Source organism: Phaethon lepturus, unplaced genomic scaffold (genome assembly GCF_000687285.1).
Source record: "Phaethon lepturus isolate BGI_N335 unplaced genomic scaffold, ASM68728v1 scaffold16757, whole genome shotgun sequence".
NCBI classification, from domain to species: domain Eukaryota; kingdom Metazoa; phylum Chordata; class Aves; order Phaethontiformes; family Phaethontidae; genus Phaethon; species Phaethon lepturus.
The window spans coordinates 14,390-37,639 of NW_010551322.1; the positions used below are offsets into that span (position 1 = coordinate 14,390).

General features: G+C 38.2%; 1 protein-coding gene across 1 annotated transcript; it reads right to left on the bottom strand.

Moving 5' to 3' along the window:
- Window positions 1-817: 817 nt before the first annotated feature.
- Window positions 818-22,761, bottom strand: LOC104616015 (SH3 and multiple ankyrin repeat domains protein 3-like; the record flags this gene model as incomplete). Its single annotated transcript, XM_010290870.1, has 8 exons — window positions 22,558-22,761; window positions 13,185-13,388; window positions 11,337-11,408; window positions 10,667-10,775; window positions 10,248-10,399; window positions 9,277-9,444; window positions 5,790-5,906; window positions 818-895 (listed from the first exon to the last, which is right to left on the bottom strand). Coding segments are annotated over exons 1-8 (1,104 nt in total), but the record flags the coding sequence as incomplete, so codon positions are not given.
- Window positions 22,762-23,250: the final 489 nt, after the last annotated feature.

A 23,250-nucleotide genomic window follows, 5' to 3' on the forward strand; every position in this document is an offset into this window, starting at 1 on the left:
GCACTATTGTCCATAACTTGAAAAAAATTTCTTTCTGTTCCTTTTTCTCAAAACATTACATCTTTCATCCTTATTTCTCACGTCAGTTTGCGTTATGAATGTTTCTCTGAAATCCAGGCTAATTAAGACTGTTTCAGAAATGAGGACTTAAGGTTGTCAGGCATACCTGACAACCCTATGGACAAACAATTTCCGTCCATTTGGATTTTTAATTAAGCCTTCTGAAAGTACTTTAATATAAGAAAATGGTGAAAACAACATCTAGTCAATTTTGACCAATCCAAGGAAAGACTTCATTTTCTTTTGGAAACACAGATGACAGCTACAACTTTCAGCACTGACTGCGCGTTAAATCAACCCCACCCCTGAAACTTAGCCCAGCTCTTCGGCCTCACCTCCACGGAAGGAAGAGCTTCTTTCTGGCTACGTCAGTGGGGGCCAAGCAAAGCTTGGCTGCCCAGTCACTCCTTGGGTCTCTCTCACATGGGACTGGAGATAACCACAAAGCAAGGTACATCTGACCGCAGGACACCAATGTTTTCGTATTTTGTCATCAACAGCTCATAAAATCCTCAAACTCATTGACAGTGCCACCGGAACAGCTAAGAGTGAGTGTGTTTTTCTCTCATTGCTGATTATTCCAGGACATCTTCGCTTACTGCATTACACAAAAGCCACAGTTGCCAAAATGCTCATTATCTGACTCTACAGCTTGTTTCAGCCTTGTGCAGTGTAACTTCTCCACAAAACCAAGTTCACGTGAGATTTTCTTGCAAATATTTCTGGGGGGCAGAGGGAAGGGGTATTTCTCTTTTACCTGAAATGGAGACTGGCTGTTGTAATTCTTAATCTCCTTGTTTGCTCCCCGGAACAGTAGCACTCTTGCGCAGCTCTCCTGAAAACAGTACAAGAGTAAACTTCTTGATAAGGGTCTTTAGTTACTAAAGAGACATTGTGGCTATGAGAAATGTTGCTGTTTGGTATATATTTCCTTAGATAAGAAGTAAACAAAATAAATAATCTAAGAAATTAAGTTATTAAAATAGCACTTTAAATGTGACAAGGCTTTAGGTGCTTTTCCAGTGTGTTAGAGTAGAAACGTTATGCAAGTGTAAAAAACAAAAAAAAAAAGTAAATTAATTCAAGAGGTAAAGAGTTTATTAAATTTTTAAGAAACTGTACTGTGGAAATTCTATACTTAACGGATCTGATTTTGCAGTAAATGTGTTAGTTCAAAATGAAATTTGACTCTTATATGGTTTTTGCCTATTTGGTAGGGAAAATAGTATTGTTCACAAGACAGTAAACAGTACCTGGGATGAACGATATCCTCCCCTACTGCTAAAAATTAAACAAAGCAGTTTTACCACTTGCATGCACTTATTTTGTTTTTTTCAGCCTATCTTCAATGTTAAACATTTAACGTATTACTTTTTTTTTTTAATATACCTGGAATTATTTGGTCTGGCTATACACACTGCACTGACCAGTCTTACCTTCTCTTTTTTGCCCTAAAAAATATGAAGTTACAGCTCAAACCCAATACAGCCCTTCTAACAAGAGAAAAGTATGGCTTCAGGCTCTCTGAGCTGAGGAAATCTGCAAACAAAATCCCTTAAAACCAATTTTTTTTTAACCAGTACAGTGTATTGGCGCTGCTGTAAAATATGAATGACCACAACCTGCTCAAAATCCTCTGCGGTTCTGGCACGGTTCTCAGAATACGAGACATTTTGATGATCCATATATAGGCTATATTTCCTATCTGTCATCTTAGGACCTTATGCAAACCAGTTCACATTTCAAAATGTTTTTGTTTCCTCATCAGAAATATTTCTATTAATTTTCCTGTGCTTTCCAGATTTCTTGTCACGTTGTGTTATGGAGTTCTACCTAATGAAGTATTTCAATGTGCTTCCTTTCACTTTTAACAGTAAATTTGCAGCCAGAGAAAACAATCGTATAATGTAGCTATTTTAGCGACAGAAATTAAGCTTATTTACTAGATTCTGAGTCATAAGTCAATCTACAGAAATTATGATTGAAAACGATTTTTGTCATTGTGGTGTCTGATTTATCATGGCAGATTCTTGATCCCATTAAGTCTCCTCCATCACAGGGTTGTCCTAAATTTATCTGGGGAGGAGGCTCTCCTACCCTTTCACCAAGACGAAGTACCCCGAAAAGATACCCTCTTGTTCCCAGACTTCCTATTCTGTGTAACAGACTGAAACAACAGAACGGATCATGTCTCAAGATGGTATATTAGCAATCATCTCATAGAGGGTAATTTTTAAATTATATTAATTGAGATAGTCTCATTTGATTGCACTGGAGTCTGTACATTAGGTGTGTCCTCTGTAAACATAGGAAGACAAAGAGCAATGTGTAAAACGTCAAAATGCTTTTCTTGTTTTCAGGTGTTCTGTATTCGCAATCATCCAAAAGAAGTAAATGTGCTCCAATCTAGACGAAGATTTTAAACCTCCAGGTTTAAAAAAAAAGTTCTTTTCAGGGTTACTTTTCCAAGAATTCCTTTTTGACTGCCTCCTAAATGATTCTAGGTTTGCACACTGTATTATATTCCCATAATAACAACTGTTCCACTATGCCAGCAGGTACTGCTCAGTAAACATACTGGAAATGCTAGTAGAACCCTTTAGCATTAAAATGCCCAATTTTGATCAAGAACTTGAGGATATAAATAACTACATTAAGAAACATACTTTATTTATTGGCTGATTATTCATTTGGTTATTAATTATTTTTAAAGCTGTTTACTATAAAAATTAATAAAAATTATTTATTATTTAAAAAGCAAAAGAATTACACATTTTAAAACTTTACATAATTTACAAGCTTATCTAAGCTGTCTGTAGTGTAACAAAAAACATGCAAAGTGATTTATTTATTTATTAAATGGTTTTGATAATAAAAGTTTTGACAAAAGTGATCAGAATTGTTCAACATAAGAATTTTCAAGAAAATTTGTTTTGGATTAAAGTACTGCATCTGTTTATTCTTTTAAAACAAATAGAAGCTTTCTTAGCTTCATCTTCTCTCCTTTTTGTCTCCTCTCCATCCTTCCAGTATGAAAGGGATCAAACTAGGAAGAATAAGCAAAAAAGTCACCACCGGAAATTCCTTTGTTAATTCAATGGTAATTCCACAATTTAGAGCTCTCCGTTGTTAAGGTGCTGCCTATGAATGCCGTGACTCCCGCTCGCACATATTTTAGCTCTGACAACCTAGTAACTTCTGATATTGAGAGCTTGTCGTTCATTCATTATGTCATACATACATTGAGTATGTAGTCGCTTTTTAGACTTCATAAGATTAAAAAGAACTTTGCAGAGAAGTGTGGGTTTGTCAGCAGATTAGATTTAATTTGTTCTCTGAGAGCTAATTACCTGATTTAATACTAAACAGTTTTCATAGAGAATCCAATCTACTGACTGAAAGAAGACATACTTCATTCCAGCATTGTTATTTGGAAAATACAGAGCCCTAAGGTCTCTCTAGATTGTATTCAGTTACTGGATGGCCCCGAAATAACTTTAAAAACTGAGAATTTATTCAGATCAGCACTTAGCTGACACTCAGGAAAACAGAATTACTGACTTCAGCAAGTATCTCAAGAAAATTCCCCAGGGAAGGGAAAAATCAAATGGGCTATGACTCCATCTACAGGAATCAAGAGGTAGAAAGGAAACTGCTGTTCTTCCCATCCTCTCCATCCAGAAAAGGCCAGCACCATTCCCTCCACATCAGCTAATAACAGCTTTCAATAAAAGGGACACTGAAAAAAAAAAAAAAAAAAAAAAAAATCGGCATATGTTACTGTTCACAGCACCCTGAGAAAAACTTTTCATGTTCAGATATACCTCACTGAGGAACACAGAAGCATGACAGTGTGGTCACAAGATGTTAAACTTCCATTCACAAAGCCGAGCTTAAAGCCTATGAAAATATTTGAAAATTCGTAGGGGCAATTTCAATTACAGTCTCTAAGTCTTCTACAGAATAATTTTTTTCACCAAGGCCAGGAGAAAAACATATCTCTACGTGAAAACTACCGTCATTCTACAGGATTATTCTAATTTCAGCACCATACTGCATAACCATGGCTAAAAGTGTACGATCTTGTAAACAACCGTAGTCATGAAAACACTCCAACAAAATAGTTACAAAAAATCAATAGATGAGTTTGTAAGTTTGTACATGCATTACGGTCTGGGCTTCAAAATTCTTACTCAGGAAAAGTGAAGTAAATGACATTAAAGTGAATATTTTTACCTTTTTTTTTCTTCAAACAGAAGTGCTTATAGTTACACATGTTCAGCTCTTGATGTGAAGCCTAAGTGCAAAATTCTTCTTGACATGAAGGTAAATTTCATTTCTCTGCAAAATTTTCTAGGAAATTTAAGTGCCAACTTGCAAAAACTTTGTATGCCTACAGTCGCAGAAGCTGAGAAAAAAAACTACTGCCAATCTTAACTTAATTGCTGTAGGTACTTGACAGCCTGTTGAAGCTGGTTGGTGACCAGTGAGCAAGCAGCAGTCCGTAGAGATACTGCTGCCACTGATAGGCTGCGTACTTCAAATGGTCAGCCTTAACAGGGAAGGTTTGTATAGCTAGAGTCTGTGAATTGGTATCAATTATGACATGCACATCAAGTCAACAGTCTTGAAAAATGTCAAATTAAAAAAAAAAAAAAAAAGAATTTTGGGAATAAAGTTGAGGGTATTTTAGACCTAATTGAGGAACCTGCCTTGACAAGACTTTTGAAAAAAACTAAGATACTAATTCATTAAGAAGCAGATGCTTTAACAGATGTTTCACTAGTTACAGTCACATCTCATGACTTGTGTTTTCCTAATTCAATGTATCACTATATGCGCTGTGTTTTAACACAGTTGTAAAACTCATTCCTTCCCCATCCCATCCATGCAAAGAGTATAAAACGCTACCAAATCAAATGGCTCTGTTATTTGTAAATGACTACATAAGTTGTAAACAACAGAGAATCCTGTAATTTCTGTAAAATCTACAGATACCTTCCCACAGTATTTTCCAAGTATTTCCTACTTGATTCTAATTTAAATTCTAGCAAAGCAGTAATAAATTCTGAATAGGAAACAAATATTTAGCTATGATACTAAAAAAAAAGATAAGTCAGTAACACATGATGTTGTTTCATTAATTAATATGTATACTCTTGCTACCTACAATGAGCAGCCCTATTTGTAATAGGTGAATAAAATACTAATATAGTTTTGAATTCTGCCCTTTCTAGTTTCTAAGACCACTGTTTAAAAGCTGTAACACCTCACTGCATATTAAATAAATCAAAAGAAAAATAATGAGCTATGTTGTTCTTCATAACTTGCCTCTACTGATCAATAATAATGGGAAATTTATGCCCAAATCCATTTATTAAAAGCAAGAAAACCACATCTCAGGAAAAGCTAACACCAAACCAGTAAACTTCTTCAACAGAAAACTCAACAAGCCTTTGCTGCTGTGGATGGACATGAAAATTTTAGCGTTTGTACCTCAATTACGCCTTTTCTTCCTGGCTACATGTTGTTCTCTTACAGCACTGTTTTCCAGTCTCCGTGGGACTGGACACCCCTGACCCATCTTCTCCGGAAGCACAATATCCCTCCCCACTTAGCCACGCAGAGGGGACCCCAGGCACCCCGACGGGGACCAATATGTCACTGAAGGAGGACGGTGTGACTCCACGGCGCTGGGTCTGCCGCAGGGGAGGCCTGCGCCAGCTCACCTGGTTGTACAGGGCACAGATGTGCAGCGCTGTGTTTCCCGAGGCGTTCTGCGCGCACATATCGGCGCCGTAGAAGAGGAGGTGCTCTAGATGTTGGACGTGTCCGTATCGGCAAGCCTGTAAAGAGATGCATGAATAGTTTTGTTATTATACAACCTAGTCAAGCCTTCCAGGTAAAGATTTTTAGCAGAGAAGATGCCGTTTTACTTAAGGTCTAATTTCTAGAGCCACCCCTGGACTGAATGGGAGGACTAACACCCAGATGTGCATACCTGCCTGTCAACACCAACGCACGCGCTTCAGGTACAGCAAGTCTGTGCATAAATTTAAGCATTCACTTATCTGAGGAATGGCCGTTTTAAGGGATCAAGAAAATACAAAGTTCGGCACTTTTTATCCCCTAATATTCCTAACTGTCAAATGTGACAAGCAGACTGACAGAAGGGGGTTTTTGTCCCGATAATCTTCAGAAAGTTGCCCACTAGATGGCACTGAAGATGATCAGACTCCAAAGCTTGTTTTTAAGGTGTGAAAACAGTTTGGGGAAATCTGGCCAAAATGCAAGTAATAACCTTCTTGATTCTCTGATGTCAAGTAGACGTACAGAATACATAGAGCACTGACCAAAAAGAGGGAAAATCCTCAAGAGTTCATTTATCAGTCACACAAATAAAATGTTAGACCCTGAATACTTGGAAATAAACCTCTATGAATGAGACTCCAGTGAAATTTGAAACTTTCCTGATTAGCAAGTAAGTTTGAGAAAAATCCCAGTATTTCCATTCATCAGTCTCATTTGCTTGACTACCACCTTCTCTACGGCACACCAACTGAGCACCTCCCAATTCGTAATGTTTTAACATTTAACATTTGTAATGTTTTAACTTGCAACGTGTTTAACTTCAGATCAGATCAGTATCATACAATAATATGGAATTTTTGCAAAGGTCTACCTTTCCAATAGCTATGGTGAAGCTGACCAACATGTGCCAGCGAGAGATACAGGTATACAAAGCCATTCACTCTGTACCCAATTACTACTACCTACACATCTTGCAATTTGGATCAGAAAAATTAAGTGAACTGTTCAATACACAAGTTAGATTTGTGACACATCCCAAATCCCAGTCTAGTATCCTAACCATTACATCTTTTCTTCCTCTATTTTCCATTTTCAACACACAGAAAGGGAAAAAACAGTGCTTATTAAATAGTTGATTCATCTACAAATTATTTGCCAAAAAAATGGAGACATCATGCTAGCTGTTATTAGAACAGGCACATTTTAACGCTAGGCAACAGAAAGGAAGCATCCAACAACAAGCAAAGGAAGAAACAGTACCAAACTGTAACTGTGCTTCCCCGGCTGTGTGGGAGATTAGAGCAAACGCACCATTAGCTATAAATTACCAATTCTGTCTAGTCTCTAAAAGTCACTCAACATCTAGGTATGAACGTGCAGATGTCATTATCGAAACACCTCCTAAAATACAAGAACTAATTCCAACTTTCTATTCTTACAACAATAAACTGGACTAAAATCAGGCCCTTCCTTCGCTAAAGTGGGATTTCCCTCCCCTTTGCCAATCTGACAATAACGCTGACTCAGCGGATGGGGAGGCGCTGGAAGACACCCAACGCAGGGGAGAGGCATTTCCCCTCGGCACAGGGGTCTGCGTGGTAGGTGAGCTGTCCGAACCATCCATCGGGGCTGCCTGCTGCGGTCAACGGAGAGAGACGGGTATCTCCAGAGGATACTCTTTTTACTACTATCCTAGCACAGCACGAACCGCCACCATGCCTTTTCCCCTTTACTATGAGGGGAAACTAGAGACTTAAATTCTACAATTAAAGACTGTGTTAGAGAAATGAAGAATATACTTGCTATCAATTATTTCCTTGCCATGCAAGTTAACTTCACCTTCTTCACACAGATGACAACGTATGCGACTCTACCATACCGCTGTCTTTCTTAATTCACTGGGGACTGCTTGTATTATTGATTACAGTAAACATTGGTTTATTTAGGATAAACCAATACAATGGGTTTAGAAAGCTCTGTTTCATTATGAGAAATAACAACCATATGTGTATGAGGCTGGGTTTTCAAAATAGAGAATTTTTCTCTGTATTTTCAAGGAGTCCAGATAGGGTAATACTTTGATCTATACAACCCATTTCCTCCACATCCTCAGATGCAATGGTAGTAAATTAATCCTATTTTTACCTACTACAGATGGATCCAAACAACCTCAATCTTAACACACTGATACAGTGAAAAAGCTCAGATCCCCACCCAAACGTGGGTACCAAAGCTATCACCCTTTTCTTTCAAAAGCAAAGTTGCGTACTAAAAAGATTAGTGTCTAGAAAAGAGTCTAGATAACCTAAGCAGGCCTGTAAAGTTGATTACTCATACCTTTATTTATCTGATCATACTAGATCAGTTCCATTTTTTATGATTACTCAAAGTCATCCATACAGAAGAAAGGCATAAAATATCCACAATGACATTAGGACTGCTAGAATCTTTAAACTTTGTAAATTACTGAGTTTATTGCTATGCAAAGATAAATTAATACAGCATTCTTACATAACTGTTGCATAATATTCAGAAGTTTCTGGAGAAGACAAGATAAAAGAGTTCAAAGAAATTTTTTTCAGGCAATGCCTTACCAAACATAGGCCTTTTTAAGAGATACGATTTAGGTCTTTGGTGAGGAAGGAGGTCTACCTTTCCAATAGCTATGGTGAAGCTGACCAACATGTGCCAGTGCCCGGTGAATTCTGGCACCATGGCTAGCTCAAGGTATCATGAGCACCATGAACCACAAAAGACTAACTTTTCTTGATAGAACATGCTACCACCTTTATCCACACACTGAATATGTGAGAGAGGAAAGGAAAACCCATGTACAAACATCAAAAGAAAAATCATTAGAATCCCAGTTTCCACACACGCAAGGAATGAAAACTGACTCCAACTGTCAGTTTGTAAGAGTTTAACATCCTTCAGCGCAACATACTGAAGGATCCTAGAAGCAGGGTCCAGAATCCAAATCTTCCTGTAAAGTTCACCAGAGAGAAAGGAGAAAGTTCCTCTAACAAACACGCAAGAAGCATTACCAAGGCTATTAAAATTGGCATCTAACGAAAAGATCGAGTTATACTTTTTTACCGAGTGCCACTAACAGGACGCTAAACTTCAAGCGTCCATTTACATAAATAAGATTAGTGCAATTTCTGCAGCAAAATCCAGAGTAACCATTGGATTTCAAAGTTACCAAACTCCACTGGAACAGTTTCCACTTTAACTCACCACAGCAGGATGCAAAGTAATAAACAAATAGAAAAAGGAAGAAATTCCATACTTGTATGAGCATGGACTAAACATATCCAAACAGCCTTCGAAACAGCATTTAACCATAGAACATACAACACATTTCCTCATGCAACTTCAACTCCAAACAAAAAGTAACTTTCCTACCTGATGAATTTCTTGCCATCCATTTTCATCTTTGCAACTGACGGTAGCGTGTTCGTGAAGTAACAGCTCACAGCAGTAAGGATCCCCTCCCACAATAGCAGTGTGGTACAGCGCTGTCAGGCCACAACTGTCTTTGTAGTTAGGAGATGCTCCAAGCTCTAAAAGGGTCTGAAAGCAATCACAAACTGTGAAAAATAAATTTTGGAGGGACTTCTAACTATAAAGGGACTCTTCTACCTGAAACAGTATTTACAAGGTTGATATTTGCCGTAACGTATTTTTTTCTGCTCACTTCTTTATAAACTGATAGAATGGGCTACAGCACAGACCGTTAAGCAAGAAATGGTCTTGGAAGAATTAGGATCTAAAAGAATCTACAGGGATAGCAAAGAAAGGATGTGTGGCAATGTCCAATTTCCATTCTCTCATTAAGTTCAGAAATCTCAGTTCTCAAAATGCCACATCGCCTTTGCAACACATTCACCTCTTCATCTACAAGATGCTTTATCAAAAATGTCATGCAATTTGAATATCTGTCAAAAAGAAATAAGCAAAAGCCATAAACGTAAGATTTAATCTGGACTATCAAGGTGATATAAGAATACCCGTTAAAATACAAAAGAAAACAGAAGAGACTGTGTTAAGATGTAATGTGTAATCCATGCTACTGGCATTTGCTTTCAAAGAGATAAGCAACAATAATGCTATTCATATTTCTTCAGACAGATCTTTCCCGATCTATCAATGAATAAGGTTAAATTTCACCTCTTTTTCTTCCTACCAAAAAGAATGAGAAATGAAAAGGTCCTTTATTGAAAGCAAATCCTAAGATTTGAAAGCCACAAGAAAGCCCTGCAACAAGCACATATTAAAAGATCGACTGAGGACAATACAGTAATTAACTGAAAACATTTTCCTTTATATATTTTTTTCTATAAAATGATGTATAATTTGCTACTGAAAGCATTTACCTTGAGGGTTACTTGGTTCTTGGCTCTGGCTGCTTTGTGCAGAGCTGTCATTCCATCTTTAGCTCTGAAGTCTAAATGTGCTCCTCCATTTTTCAGAGCTTTTATCACTTCTACTGTATTATCAAGCTGAACTGCCAAAGTCAGGGGTGTTTCTAAAGAAGAGAAGAGCATGTACATGAAAAAAGATGAGCAAATGTATAAAATAAAGAACATTTGCTTTAAAAATGCTAAGTTAAAAATGCTGCTCAGAGAAAATCAGAAATTATCAATTTCCTTCTTTGGACAGCAAAGTCATACAGATTCCATTAGCCTAGATTTATGAAGGCAACAGAAAGAATGTGTGAGATTCAGCCTGTTTATCAATTTAGGCTGAACAAACCCAAGGTACTACTTTATGCTGCTAATTTTATTGTTCTGACCTCCACTTTCTAGGTCATGATAGTTTGGGTCCAGTCCTCGGTCCAACATCTTTGTGATTTTTTCCACTGAGAGATGGTGGACATGATCCATAAATTTTCTCAAATTACCCTGAAACAAAGAGTGACAAATGAATCATCATCTAATTTTAAAAAGAAAATTTTGACTAGAAGTAAAATATTCTGTCAGTAGCTAATTCACATTCCTGGAGAACCTGACTTTACACTGAGAGCATAAACCATACGGTTTATAACGTTCAGAAGTCAAACACAGTATGAAGATTTTGGTTTTTATAGTTTTAAGAAAAAAAATGCGTGTGAGATTCATTCAGTAAGAATTAGGATGGTATATGGTGATCATTATCGTTAGACTCATTTGCAGGTCAGAATAAAGACACAGATCGGCATTTTTGCAGCATGCTGAAAGCACACTGTATTTACCAAGTAAGGTAAAATTACTTGTATACATATGGAAGAGTCAATCATGGCAATTTTTCTATGACAGAAATTCCCAGATCACAATTCACACATCCCTGTCGGTGCTGGAAGCACATACTGTTTGTTGTTCAGCAGTTGGCCCGGGTGGGAATGAACGCCTACTTGTTTCCAGTTTCTCAGACGCATTGCTTTGCTAAGTCAGCAATTGCTAACTTCTCCGGTAAATTGGGCATACCTTCGTATGAAGCTTGGCCAGCTGTTTTTCATCAAGATTGAACTGTTTGTACACTCTTTTCTTGTATCGAAACTGAGGGAGGAAAAAAAGAATAAATTTAAAATGTCCTATTTTGCTTAAAAACTCATAATATATTTTTCTGCCCTTACCAGAAAGTATCATCCACGATGACGTAGATTTAAGCAAAATTCAAAAACAGACTTAATATTTCATTTTGAATATTCACCAACAATCAGCACTCCGCTTAACATAGTGGTATCATAGTTTTGCAGTTCATGTAAGCAAAATTAATGTATAAATATACTGAAATCAGTAGAGGTGTATGGGAAATGAGATCAGCCTCTAGAATCTACACAAATAAGCAAGAATTATAGTGAAAAGAGCTTTTCCCTAAGGGTATCTGTGCACTTTCATTTATAGTCTCCAGCAGAAAGAAGAACTGGGAAGGCATGTCAAATAAAAATATTTCAACATATCAGCTTAACATTTCTGAAATTTAAAAAAAAAAAAAAAATGGGCGGGGAGAGATTCCTGAAAAATCCCTTCATCAACGCAGGCAGAATTTTACACAAGGGAATAGCTCTTCTGGTGTTTAACAGGACTGGTCCTATGGACGAGGTTCAGAGGATTGCCTCTTTTTTTGGCTGAAAGTCACTCACATTTTACCCTGAACAGTTTGCTACCCTATGGCCAGAGTAGCAAGATCTACAGTAAAAATCATGGGATTTACATAGTTTTAATTTACTATTATCTAATCGTACTACACAGAATTCAAAGAATGCAGCAGTCTGTTGGACAAGGAGACTGAACTGAATGGGGCTTTAACACTGGCTTTTCACAAGACCACTTTTAACCCTTGAATTGCAATCCTTCAGCTGCAGTGAGAATAATTTTGCAAACAGTGAACACTCCTGAAACAACATGACAGAAAAAATAAAGTGGCTATTTAATTTGCTTATGGCTATAATATGGACATCAGCAATTGAATCTCTGAAATAAACTCCTAGAAAAGCTAGGACTTGACTTCTCCGGACCATGGTTCTATTTTCTTGGACTTGTGTTATAGTAAGGTCTATTAACTGCAGATTATTAGTGGTTGATGTACCACCATACAAGCAATACCAAAATTAATTAAATACTAGTTTCATGCCCCAGTTTCCTGCTATACTGTGTTTCAGTGTGACCTGGCTCAGCTCCATGTTCGCCCAGTGTCGTGATCGTTCTACCCAGTTTATCCCCCAGCTGCACAGCCTCACATGAGCAACAGAAGGGGGTCTAAATTCCCCTGTCTGTGCGCGAGTGCTTCACACATATACACCCTCTCTTCCCTTACTGCTTTCCCAGGAGATAGACAGAGGAAATCTGTGTACTCTGAAGGAGGGCACAGTAGGAACTAGATGGGGGGAAAAAGAAAAAAAAAAAAAAAAAAAAGGCTTCACAGAGAGAAAGACCCTCTTCTTTGGGAGGAAGCGAAGGCTGATTATTCAGCAGCTGCTAGCCTACTATTGCAAATCTAATCACAGAGGTCCAAAACCTTAATCTAGAACCTTACATTTCTTTATTAAATCACAGAATAAGAGATATCTCCCATGTCCTCAGCAGAGGAAAACTCCAAAATCAAGTCTCCCAGAGGGGCTGATTCTTTGAAGCTTCTTGGGGACAACACATGGAACACGTCTGCCGAGCAAGTGAATGCCAGCATTTCTGTGAGCAAGGGTTCAAGTTCAGACTTGCTGATCACTATGTATGTCCCAAGTGCAGTTCAGGTGCATGTAGAAACCTCAGATACAGCTTACTGTATAGTTTGTATCAGAGTACAAATGTTTCAGATATTAGATCTAAAAATACCTCAAGTGAAGGAACTCCTTTATTCACTGGCTGTGGGTATTCCCTAAGAAGTCGTTCCTCATCCAAAAACTTCCCATCTCTGCCATTGCTTGCAGGCTGGAACAGTCCGTAATTCAGGACATCTTTCAAACTCTGATTCAAAGTGCACAAAATCCGTTGCTTTGCAACCCACACTGAAGCTTCTGGGTTAAATCTAATGCACTTCTGCAAAGCGAAATTATTAAAAAAGTAATTAAAGAAAAAAAAATTTTAACAGTATCTTACATTCTAAAATTTACAAATGTCATAAATATACACACAGATACACAATAAACCCACAAATTCCATGACAAAACATACACCAGCAGAACTACATTTCAGTCGCACATTCCTCTATAATAACTAATGCACAAGTACTGTGAAAACACAGGACGTCTCAAGTCATTCCACAAACATCAGAGATTATATGCTTCTTCAGAGAAGGAACACCTTCACGGCAAACCTGTTTGAAAAGCCAAGTGAAGGGGATGTTACAAGATGTTTTAACCGGCCACTTGACTCTAGGCTGTTCTGACAACCAGTCTGATCCACAACAATTTCACACAAAAAAACCAAAACAGGTTTTGTTCAGGCAAGAATTCTACTTCATTTTAAGCTACATTTACCTTAGGGTAACTTTATGGGAGGAACTATACAATGTGAAGCACCAGAACAGGTGAAAACCTTGAAAATCCTTTCCAGTTCTCTCCTCCTCACCAAGCTGGAATTTAGGAATTTAAGAAATTTAGGAATTTCGCAACTGTAGCGTACTTCGCAGTCACTGGCTACGAGCAGATGGCAATGCCTAGAAACCAACTTGTTGCCTCTGACGTGCATTACGAACGCACGGTGTTGCCAACTCGCCCCACACCGGGCCACGCGAAGGGCTCGTACCAAGCTGCCACAGCAGAGCTACAGCACAAGAGCCCCTTCTTTGCCCGCTCAAAGGACGTCCCCTTCCCCGCACGATTCAGCACAGGCTGCAGGGATCGCACATGGGCCAAAGAAAAACGTTAACGGATATATCTTTTTTATCAGTACACTTCCATGACTGTAGCTGGAATTCTGGCTATGGTAATAATAAATAAAATTCACTTTACCCAGAGCTGCTTCTGCCGTGCGCACCTCTGCGTTACCTGTTGGCATCTTTTTAAAGTCCCAAGGCCATCCATAAGCAAATGGTTACAGTTTGTCTTTTAGAACTAAACATATTCATCCCGGCAAGTTCTGCATACCTCTGAAAGTAATCTCTGATCTCATATACACAAATCAAATAACAAATTCATTTAATATTTTAATCCTGAATTTTGAAGAGCAAATTCAAAGGCAGAAGTCACAATATTTTATGTATTCACAGCGCCTTCCTGACTCTTTTGATATTACGTGGCAAAAATTCCAGAAAGTACAGCCAGTACATGAAGGATTTTCAATTTACAACTGCTTTTAACTGAGCAAACACTACAGTTAACCGGTCCTCAGTATATATTCACTTTGTCAAAGCAGAGAGGACCACCCGGTTTTGGGTATCGCAACGTACTGAAGCTGAGGAGTCAGGCTGTGTTTCTGTGAATTAATCCGGAGAGATGAGGACTATCAGCAGACCCTGATACTAAGACGTCCTCTACTCACCGGTGGTGGCTAGTGCCACCGAAGCTGCCCTGATAGCATCTCACAGGGCTCTGCCCAGCTCCACCACGCCCGGGCATGAATTATTAAAAATTCCCACTTGGTTTGTCTTTCACCGGTTCCTGCAAAAACTGCCCTTTTTCAGATATGGCTCGAGTACTGACGTTAAGGCATTTCGGGGTATGTAAGGGAAGAGGGATAAAACTTTCATTGCGACGTGCTCAGGTGATGCTCTGGCCTAGGAAATAACAGATAGCTTTAACCCTGGACAGTCTTAGATATAAAGATGTAATCAGAGGAGATACTAGATTTTGTCACAAATAATGTTGGCTAGGAAGCAGTTTTCATTCCCCTTCTTACATATTTTACATTTCAAGGTGTTTTGTGAAAAGTTGGGGGTTTTTAAATGGCGGAGGGAAGAAGAGAGGGAGACAGAAAGAACATGACAAACAGTATTTTCGGTCCTGGGCAGCCCGGCAGCTCAGGTGCTGACTCAGCGGCAAGGGGAAACCGTTTTATAACCCTGTGTTCCTCCAGCTCCGAACCTCGCTTGTCCCACAACTCTTGCATGGATTTAAACTTCAGTACAAAGCTCAGATTCAAAGACCAGCAGTTTTCAGCAACTCTAAAAATTGCCAGTTAGGACGTAAGTTCTGAGCTTAACCCCTACGTGCTGTATCACTATGCAGTGACTTGGCATTATCCACACATCCTAAAAGATTATAAAAAATGCTATTAAAAAGGAAAGAAGCAAAGATAATTTTGAAATTACATGATTTTTTTTTCCCCAGGAAAGTCTTCCTTATATGAAACTCTTACATGAAACAAATTATTTTTTCACTTGTATGACACTTCTCTTATTTTAACCATACAAAACACTGACTTGTGATCGCAGTTTCATTAAGCCTGCTTTTCTTTAATGCACCTTGAGAATTCAACATGTTCCATTTTGTTCAGTCTGTTCTCGATTGCATGCAAATATTGCAGATAATGGTGCATATTTCTAATTCTCAAAGATTTGCTAAATTGGCAAACTTATAAATAATTTCAAATTTCTTCAGAATAGATTTCAATGGAAAAGAAATCTTTCTACGGTGTTTATGCACATTGCATCAGTAATGCGCAATATTTATCTTCTGAAATAATTTGCTTTCTGCAGGTCTGTTCATATGACGCATGAGGACAGGACATAATAGTTTAACCACCTTCACTGAAATGGCAGTGAGGAATTCTTTTTGTGCAGAAGGTTGAAGGCTTGTTTTAAACTGAGTTACCTGATAACTATACCACTATTGTATTTCTACCACACTAGCTACAATATTCTGGAGTCCTCAATGGCAGAATAAATACGGAAACACTTTGAAAGCAGTAATTTCATAAACTAATTTATTCACAGCCCTACTTTTCTAGCGATTCACAAGAAAAAAAGTGCACTTATTTTAATAAATGATGATCCCATTAGTAATTTACAATAATGAATTAAGATCAATGATGTAAAAAGCAAATCAATAACTGATCAACTGTTTCGTACCAAAATATCTCAGACTCGGATAAGTGAAATAAGTGAGAAAAGTGATTCTTTGTGCTTCCCCCGAAGCCGGGCAGGACAGAGAAGGAGGCTGTCACCACTCTCAGAGACAGCTGCTGGACAGAAGGATAAGAAGGGGCCACTGAAGCGCTGCACAAGGTGTATTTTAGATCAGTCTGCCCCTGGAATGCCTCCCCTGTGCCGCCTCCCCGACTCTCTGGCAGCCCTCCCAACACAGCGACCACCACAGTCATCATCTCTATCGTGTAGGCTACTGCCACGCTTTCGACCCGAGAAAACGTCGGCTGAATCACAGCAGAATCTACACACAAATTGCTGTAGTTATGAAATAAGTAAGAATTCATTAGATGCACATGGTGTGGTGACCTCAAGGAAATGAGACAGTAACTGAGTCAAAAAAGATGGACAACTTTTTCTAATCTTCAATGACTTATTATTAAGAAAAAAAAACATATCAAAAAATAGGGATAGATTAGTGGCAAATAACTACAGGAACACATATGAAACATAAATATATTTTGCATTGACAGATGTGGGATCTATTCTTTCCATCCTTTTTGTTGCATCCCAAGACCAGATAAAATGCAATAGTTTGTCTTGAAGGCTAGCTACATACACTATAAAAACTGCAACACTTCTTTCAAATAAGAACCAAAAAAGGCGGCCTGACTGGCTCAAAAACACTGTCAAAACCACACTAGGCCACTCAAAATCCAAGTCTAGCTGCAAGATAGCACATCAACATTGGTTGCTGAAATGCGAGACCTGTGGTTTTGATATTAAAGCTCTTTGGATGATGAGAGACATGGTCAATTATAATCTTGTATTCCCGCATATGGGTGAGACTAAGTCACTAAGTGCAACGTAAGAACCAAAAGCAAGGCAAAAATATAGCTCACCTGCTCCAGCTAAAGGAAAGATATTAATTCAATAACGTTCATGATACAGAATCTCTGAGGAATAATATTTCTCAGTTCAAAATCTATCAACCAACACATCTTTTACATCAGACTCACAAAGTTGTCAATCACAAAGAACTGCTCTGCGACAGAGGAACCATGACAGTTTGTACAGCTGCCTCCAAAATGTGATTGTCAGAATATCAAAATACAAGTTATTCATTTCAATATGAGACTTTGATATTAAAGATGCGACAACCGAAAAGTGGAAAATGCAAATGAGAGTTTGGTATCATGAAAAAAATTGAGCAAGTCACTCATTTTGATTTGTGCTCGGTGGTCAACGTAATTCTTGGAGGCACTGCTTTCCTTCATCAAAATGCATTCAGAAAATACAGAAATCATGAGATGAAAAGTCAAAAAAGAGTCTGTCCACACCGTCACCAGCTGGCAAGTTAGATCACCTGTCAGATCAAGGGCATAAGAACAGACCTCAGCAGCACCCACAATGTTTCCATCGTCAAACTGAAGATAAAAAGAAGGAAGATCAACTATAAACAGAAAGCAGCAGTGAACTATCAGTCACAGAGTGGGTTACAGAAGAATACTTGTGAAAAGTTGCAAAGGAAAACCTGCAATAGATCTGAGGCAGCGGACAGCAGTACAGACTGGACACAAGTAAAAATGGAGGCATCTTAAGCAAAAATGTGACTCAAGCTGCAGCTGTGACAACCGGGTTCCTATCTTCATACGATAAAAATTGCACAAACTAAACAAGTGTTTTATCTAAGACAGAAAAGCACTAAAGGAAGATATTCTTAATCCTAAAGGCCAGTGAATATTGGGAAAAGGACAAAGAAAGGACAAAAGTACAAAAAGCAATGCAGAAGTGGAAAACCAAAAAGTAGCTACAACTTAAGCTGTTGCTCTACCAACTGCCACTTACTAAACAACATTTTGCGTGGAAAGTCCATTATATAAAAAAACAGGCGAAGGGGAAGTCAGTAAATGCTTCTTACTGGAGTGGAGCAGCAAAACAGATGGGCAGAAAGCATTTCAGAGAAGTCTTCAACTGACCCAATCCCATCTCAGCATCAGAATTTAATAAAACATATGAATCTGAGCATTTTGATTTTAAACGTAACCCAGAGGGAGCATGGATAGTATAGGTCACTATACTATCCATGTATAGGAGTATAGGATAAAACAAAAGAGCAGAACAACTACCATGTGTTGATAATAAAATGATGAAAACATTCCTTAAAACAATTGGCTGGTATGTCTGGGAAAAAGAGCAATTCCAAGCACAAAATATTGGACATCAATGTCAGAGTATCACGCAAAGGAGATTTTCTTGACAACATCTACTGGAGAAGAACCAGACTCCTTCCAGTTACAGGCAGAATCACTTGTGATATGTTCCTACCTGGGCTGATAAAGGAAATGGATACTAGAAGACTTACCCTGGGTTAAGACCAAAAAGGCCCAGGGAGAGGTCAGATATGCCAGGCATCACAGAGGAAAGCGCAGACACATTAGTTCACCCAGTTTTCCACGTCCAAAAGATATTCGACGCCATGCACAGACGTGATCGCCTTTAGGCACAAGGTAGGCAGTTGCCTTGGGCAGCAAACTGCTGGGTGCTGTTGACTGTCAACTTTGCTTACCAAGGAGGAAAGATGCAGATCTGTCACTAACCAGTGCTGCTGACAGCATGACACTGAACATTGCTGCCCTGGGGATGGAGCATCCTCACGTTAAGGGCAAACACAATTGAATATTACCCAAGTTGCCAAGAAACTCTGCAGCACTATTGCAAAGACAGGAGGAACAAGGCAGTTACTGTCATTTCCACCTCAAGAAGTAGTAGGGGTCATCGTCAAGCCAGAGCCCTCTGGGATGGATGCACCACGAATAAGCTTCTGGTCAAAAGAGATCACACATATGTCCTACCTCCATAAAGGATCTACTAAAGCTAAGCCTCCTGGCTTATTAAATCACGAAATGTTGGGTAATACAGCTTTTTACCCCCTCTCCTGTGCACATCTGTTGTGACTACGGAGGGCTTTCTATGCTCTCCATTCCTTCAGTAATTTTACTGAGCTCACGAAATCTTTCAGTCACTCATTTCAATATTCCCCACCCTCATGTGCCTGGGATGACACTTGCTTGAACACAGATGATGCACAAAAGCAGTAAGAAATTACTCTTTCTACAAAGTGTTGTTTCAATACATTGGATTATCAATTGAACTGGAGACACAAAAAAATGATGTAAGAACTGAAAAGTTAGTTTTCATAAGAGCTTTGTATGAACTTGTCAAGGTTTACATTATCTTTAAAGTCTCAAATGAGAATAAAAGGGAAGCAAGACAAATTTCCTACAATGGGTCATAATTTGTAGTTTTCTATAGCAGCACATCTTACTTATGATGCTCGGTGCTTCTCTCCTACGCGCAATGAAATAAAGGCGATTTACACGACAGTCATTGCAGTTGAGCAAAATTTTATTCCTTGTGAATTTAGCTAGGTTTAAAGCTTCCCAGTGGGTTGAGCTTTATCTAAAACCATAATCTTGCTTTCTTTTAAACAAATATATTCTTGATCATACTTTCTAAAAAGCAATAAAGAATAAAACCAAAAAAATTAATTATGTCATTTCATGCTCTTACGTTAAATTAATTATAATTATACAGCAAGTGGGGTGTATGTTGGATTTGGCCTGTAGCTATAACACAGCTCATGAATGATGATCTTCTCCAAGCTTTGCTACACTACATTTAAGCTATCAGCCTTCCCATTTGCAAAACAGAATCCAGATTTCACCTTTCTGTACAAGAGACTGTGGGATGATAAATTAAATCAGAATAGATTACCTGCTATAGAACTGTTTAAAACAATGGAGTTACTTTCATTAAGAGTTTATTGAAAAGGAAAAAAATGCAAGAAGCAATAAAAATGAAGAAATGAAACACAAAACCTAAAATATTTTTTGGTTCACTTCATTTCCTGCACAAAATAAATTAAAAAAAAAATAATTGTTTCAATAATGTCAATAAATAACTTATTATTAGTCTGAAAAATAGAGTAATGAAATGAGAGGGCTTCAGGGGGCTAACATCTCACTGTTTTTAACAGCAGAGTAAACCTAGCAAGTAAAGCTAATCTTTCCATTTTACTGGATCTCTTCATTGAGCACTGAATACAGTCAAAGATATAGCAAGCTGGTAGGATCATCAATAAAACCCTAACCACGTCAAGTTAGTCCTCTGTCAAGACAAGCTCTTCAGTACAGGCAAAATCCTTTTAAATTTAAGATGTACGACAGTGGATTTCAGTATTTCAGTCAATACTGAAATGAAAGACCCAAGGTGATGACTGCTTCAGCCACGATTTAATAAAAATCCTGCGTGTGGCTCACAGCAGCCTCAGTCCTGCTCTGCCCTCTGAAGCCTTCCTGTCCAGCTCGGGTCCCACAGCACTGCCTCTTCATAGAGGTTCATCTCACACCATATAAATTAATGGAGTGGTACTGTAATTTCAACAGGGACCAGCTCAATTGCCATCTAAAAGAAATTTTTAAGTACAAGAACTTAAGGGATACTGCTCCCAACCCCAACACAGATTTCTCTGAGTTTCTGCTGCACTGTGTAGATTGGGCTTTAAAAAAAGAGCTCTACAACCACACCTGAGGCCACACTGTCAAAAGAGCTCTTCCCTGTCAGCCTTTAGACAGGCAATCTATATCATTCTAAAAATGAACTTAATTAAAAAGAAAGGAATAATTTCTTCTGAGATAGATCTTCAATGGCAGCACAGTATGATGTAGATCTTAAATGTCAGCACAGAGTGATGTATGTAGTACACATCCATAAAAAGAATGTGTTTTTATATCATCTTTGAAATGAAAAAAGTCTGATGCCTACCGTCACTGAAAAGCCTGACAACAGCATTCAAGGAGGCCCAGGGTAATTTAGATAATTAATCACAAAGTTGGACAGGTTGTGATTCTAGATAGAATCAGCACGTAACTCCCAAGACCTTACCCAGGATGAGATTGTCATTCCTTTTGTAGCACTTGTGGAGAACAACGATTCTTTCACTTACAAAGTTACAACAGCAAACATTTCCAACTTTATGCTCTTAACATTCCAGATGTTGAATTTTACACATTCAGCCATAAAAGAAACACAACTTATAGTTCCCTGTGAGAAAAAGTGAGGAATTTGGACTGTACATTCCTAATATGTAAGGAACATCCAAGATTTTTTCTTAATTAAAAAAATAACTTTTATTCTCACTCAATCAGACTTTTCTAACAAATGAAAAGGCTCTTCAATTCTTTCTGTAAGATGGGAGAGATTAAATCTTTTGTTGAAAAGTCCCTACTTTCATCCAATAGAGTCAGGGGTGTAAGATACAGCCATAGGTCCACAAGTTAGCCTGCAGATGACTCCTCTAAGAAAATCAGAAAAGGTTCCTTTTATCCTCTCTGATATGTTTCCAGTATAAGCAGTTAGGAGGTGGGAGAGGATAGAACAGTAATTTCATGTCGTCGTAAAAACGGTGGAACAGTTCAATGCCAGGCTTTACTCTTCCTCCAAACTGAGTGTGTTGATTTCTCTGGGTGGAAGCCTGAGAAACAACACCATTTAGTAAAGGTATAGCAGCAAAGGAGGAAGGAAAAATTTATTTCTGCTTCTCTTTCCTCACCTTTATGCTGTAAAAGCCACCAGCTATCTAACAAGGATATATTTTTGTGGGAGGATGACAGAGAAAGGCAACTAATATGGTAAAGAGAAAGAGAGAATTTGATGATCTCCTGCCAGACCCCAGCCTAGTGTCAATCACAAACTATCTCATGAAAAGAGAAATTCGAGAAGACAATGGCATTCTACAGGTACGAGGCTTTTGTAGAGACAACATGTGATTTTGGGGTTCATCCCTCACCTGCTGATGAGATTTTAGATGCCTAATTCTCTCTCTTCTACCCAAATGCCTCTGAATGCAAATCAGACAGGTGTTTTGCTTTATGATCACAGCTTTCATCAAGTTAACATACTAAATACACTCTCCTGGATGGGATGGTGCCTTTAATTTAGGCAATCAGTCAGGCATACCACTGGGCCAAAAAATGTAGACATTAAAAGAAAACAGGACATAAATTTTGCCTGTAATTTGTTAAAAGACTGTAAGAAAACAGAACAGATCTACTGTAGATTGAAGCCAGCAAAGCTAATCTTTTTGTTTTTTTTTTTTAATTGTAATGTAACATCCCTTACCGTTTGCTGCAGATCAGGTATTATAATTCGAATCACTAATGTGTTGCTCTGACTGTCTTCCATTCTGCTGCTTGGCTTTTCTGCAGTTGCTCTAATTGTGTCATAAATAGTTTCTTCTTTGGAGCTGTCTGATTCAGATTCAACAGAATAGTCAGAAAAGCTTTGTGCCATTTCATCTTCACTTGATGTTGGGCTACGAGGCATGTTCAAGTTTTTTTATCCTGCCAAGACAAAGGAGAAAGAGAAAAAGATAAGTTATAGTTAAAGTCTTAAAAATGAATCAGCCACAAGTTTTGTTTTCTTGCAAGTAACATGTATTTAACAATGAAGTTATATGTTTTATCCTCCTTTTATTTCCTCCTGTAATTTATGTGGGTATGCAGAGCATAATGGAAATAAATCTGGCTACCAAATTGCTACAGAAGAGGAAGAAGGACAGGAGAAGGAAAAAGAGTAATAAAAAGGAAGATGGGTGTGCCTGGGAAGAAAGGTCAACCTCCCAGAGGATCCAGAAAACCCCAGCGTAATTACCAGGTTCTCTGCTGAACAGCACTGTTCTAAACTGTGCTTAGAACTAGATCTGGCTTTGAAAGCTACTTTTCACAGTACAAAAAGACATTTCAGGAAATTAATACAGGTGCTAAACTAACATCATCCTGTACATCAAGAAACTGTACTTCGATAAAAGACAGT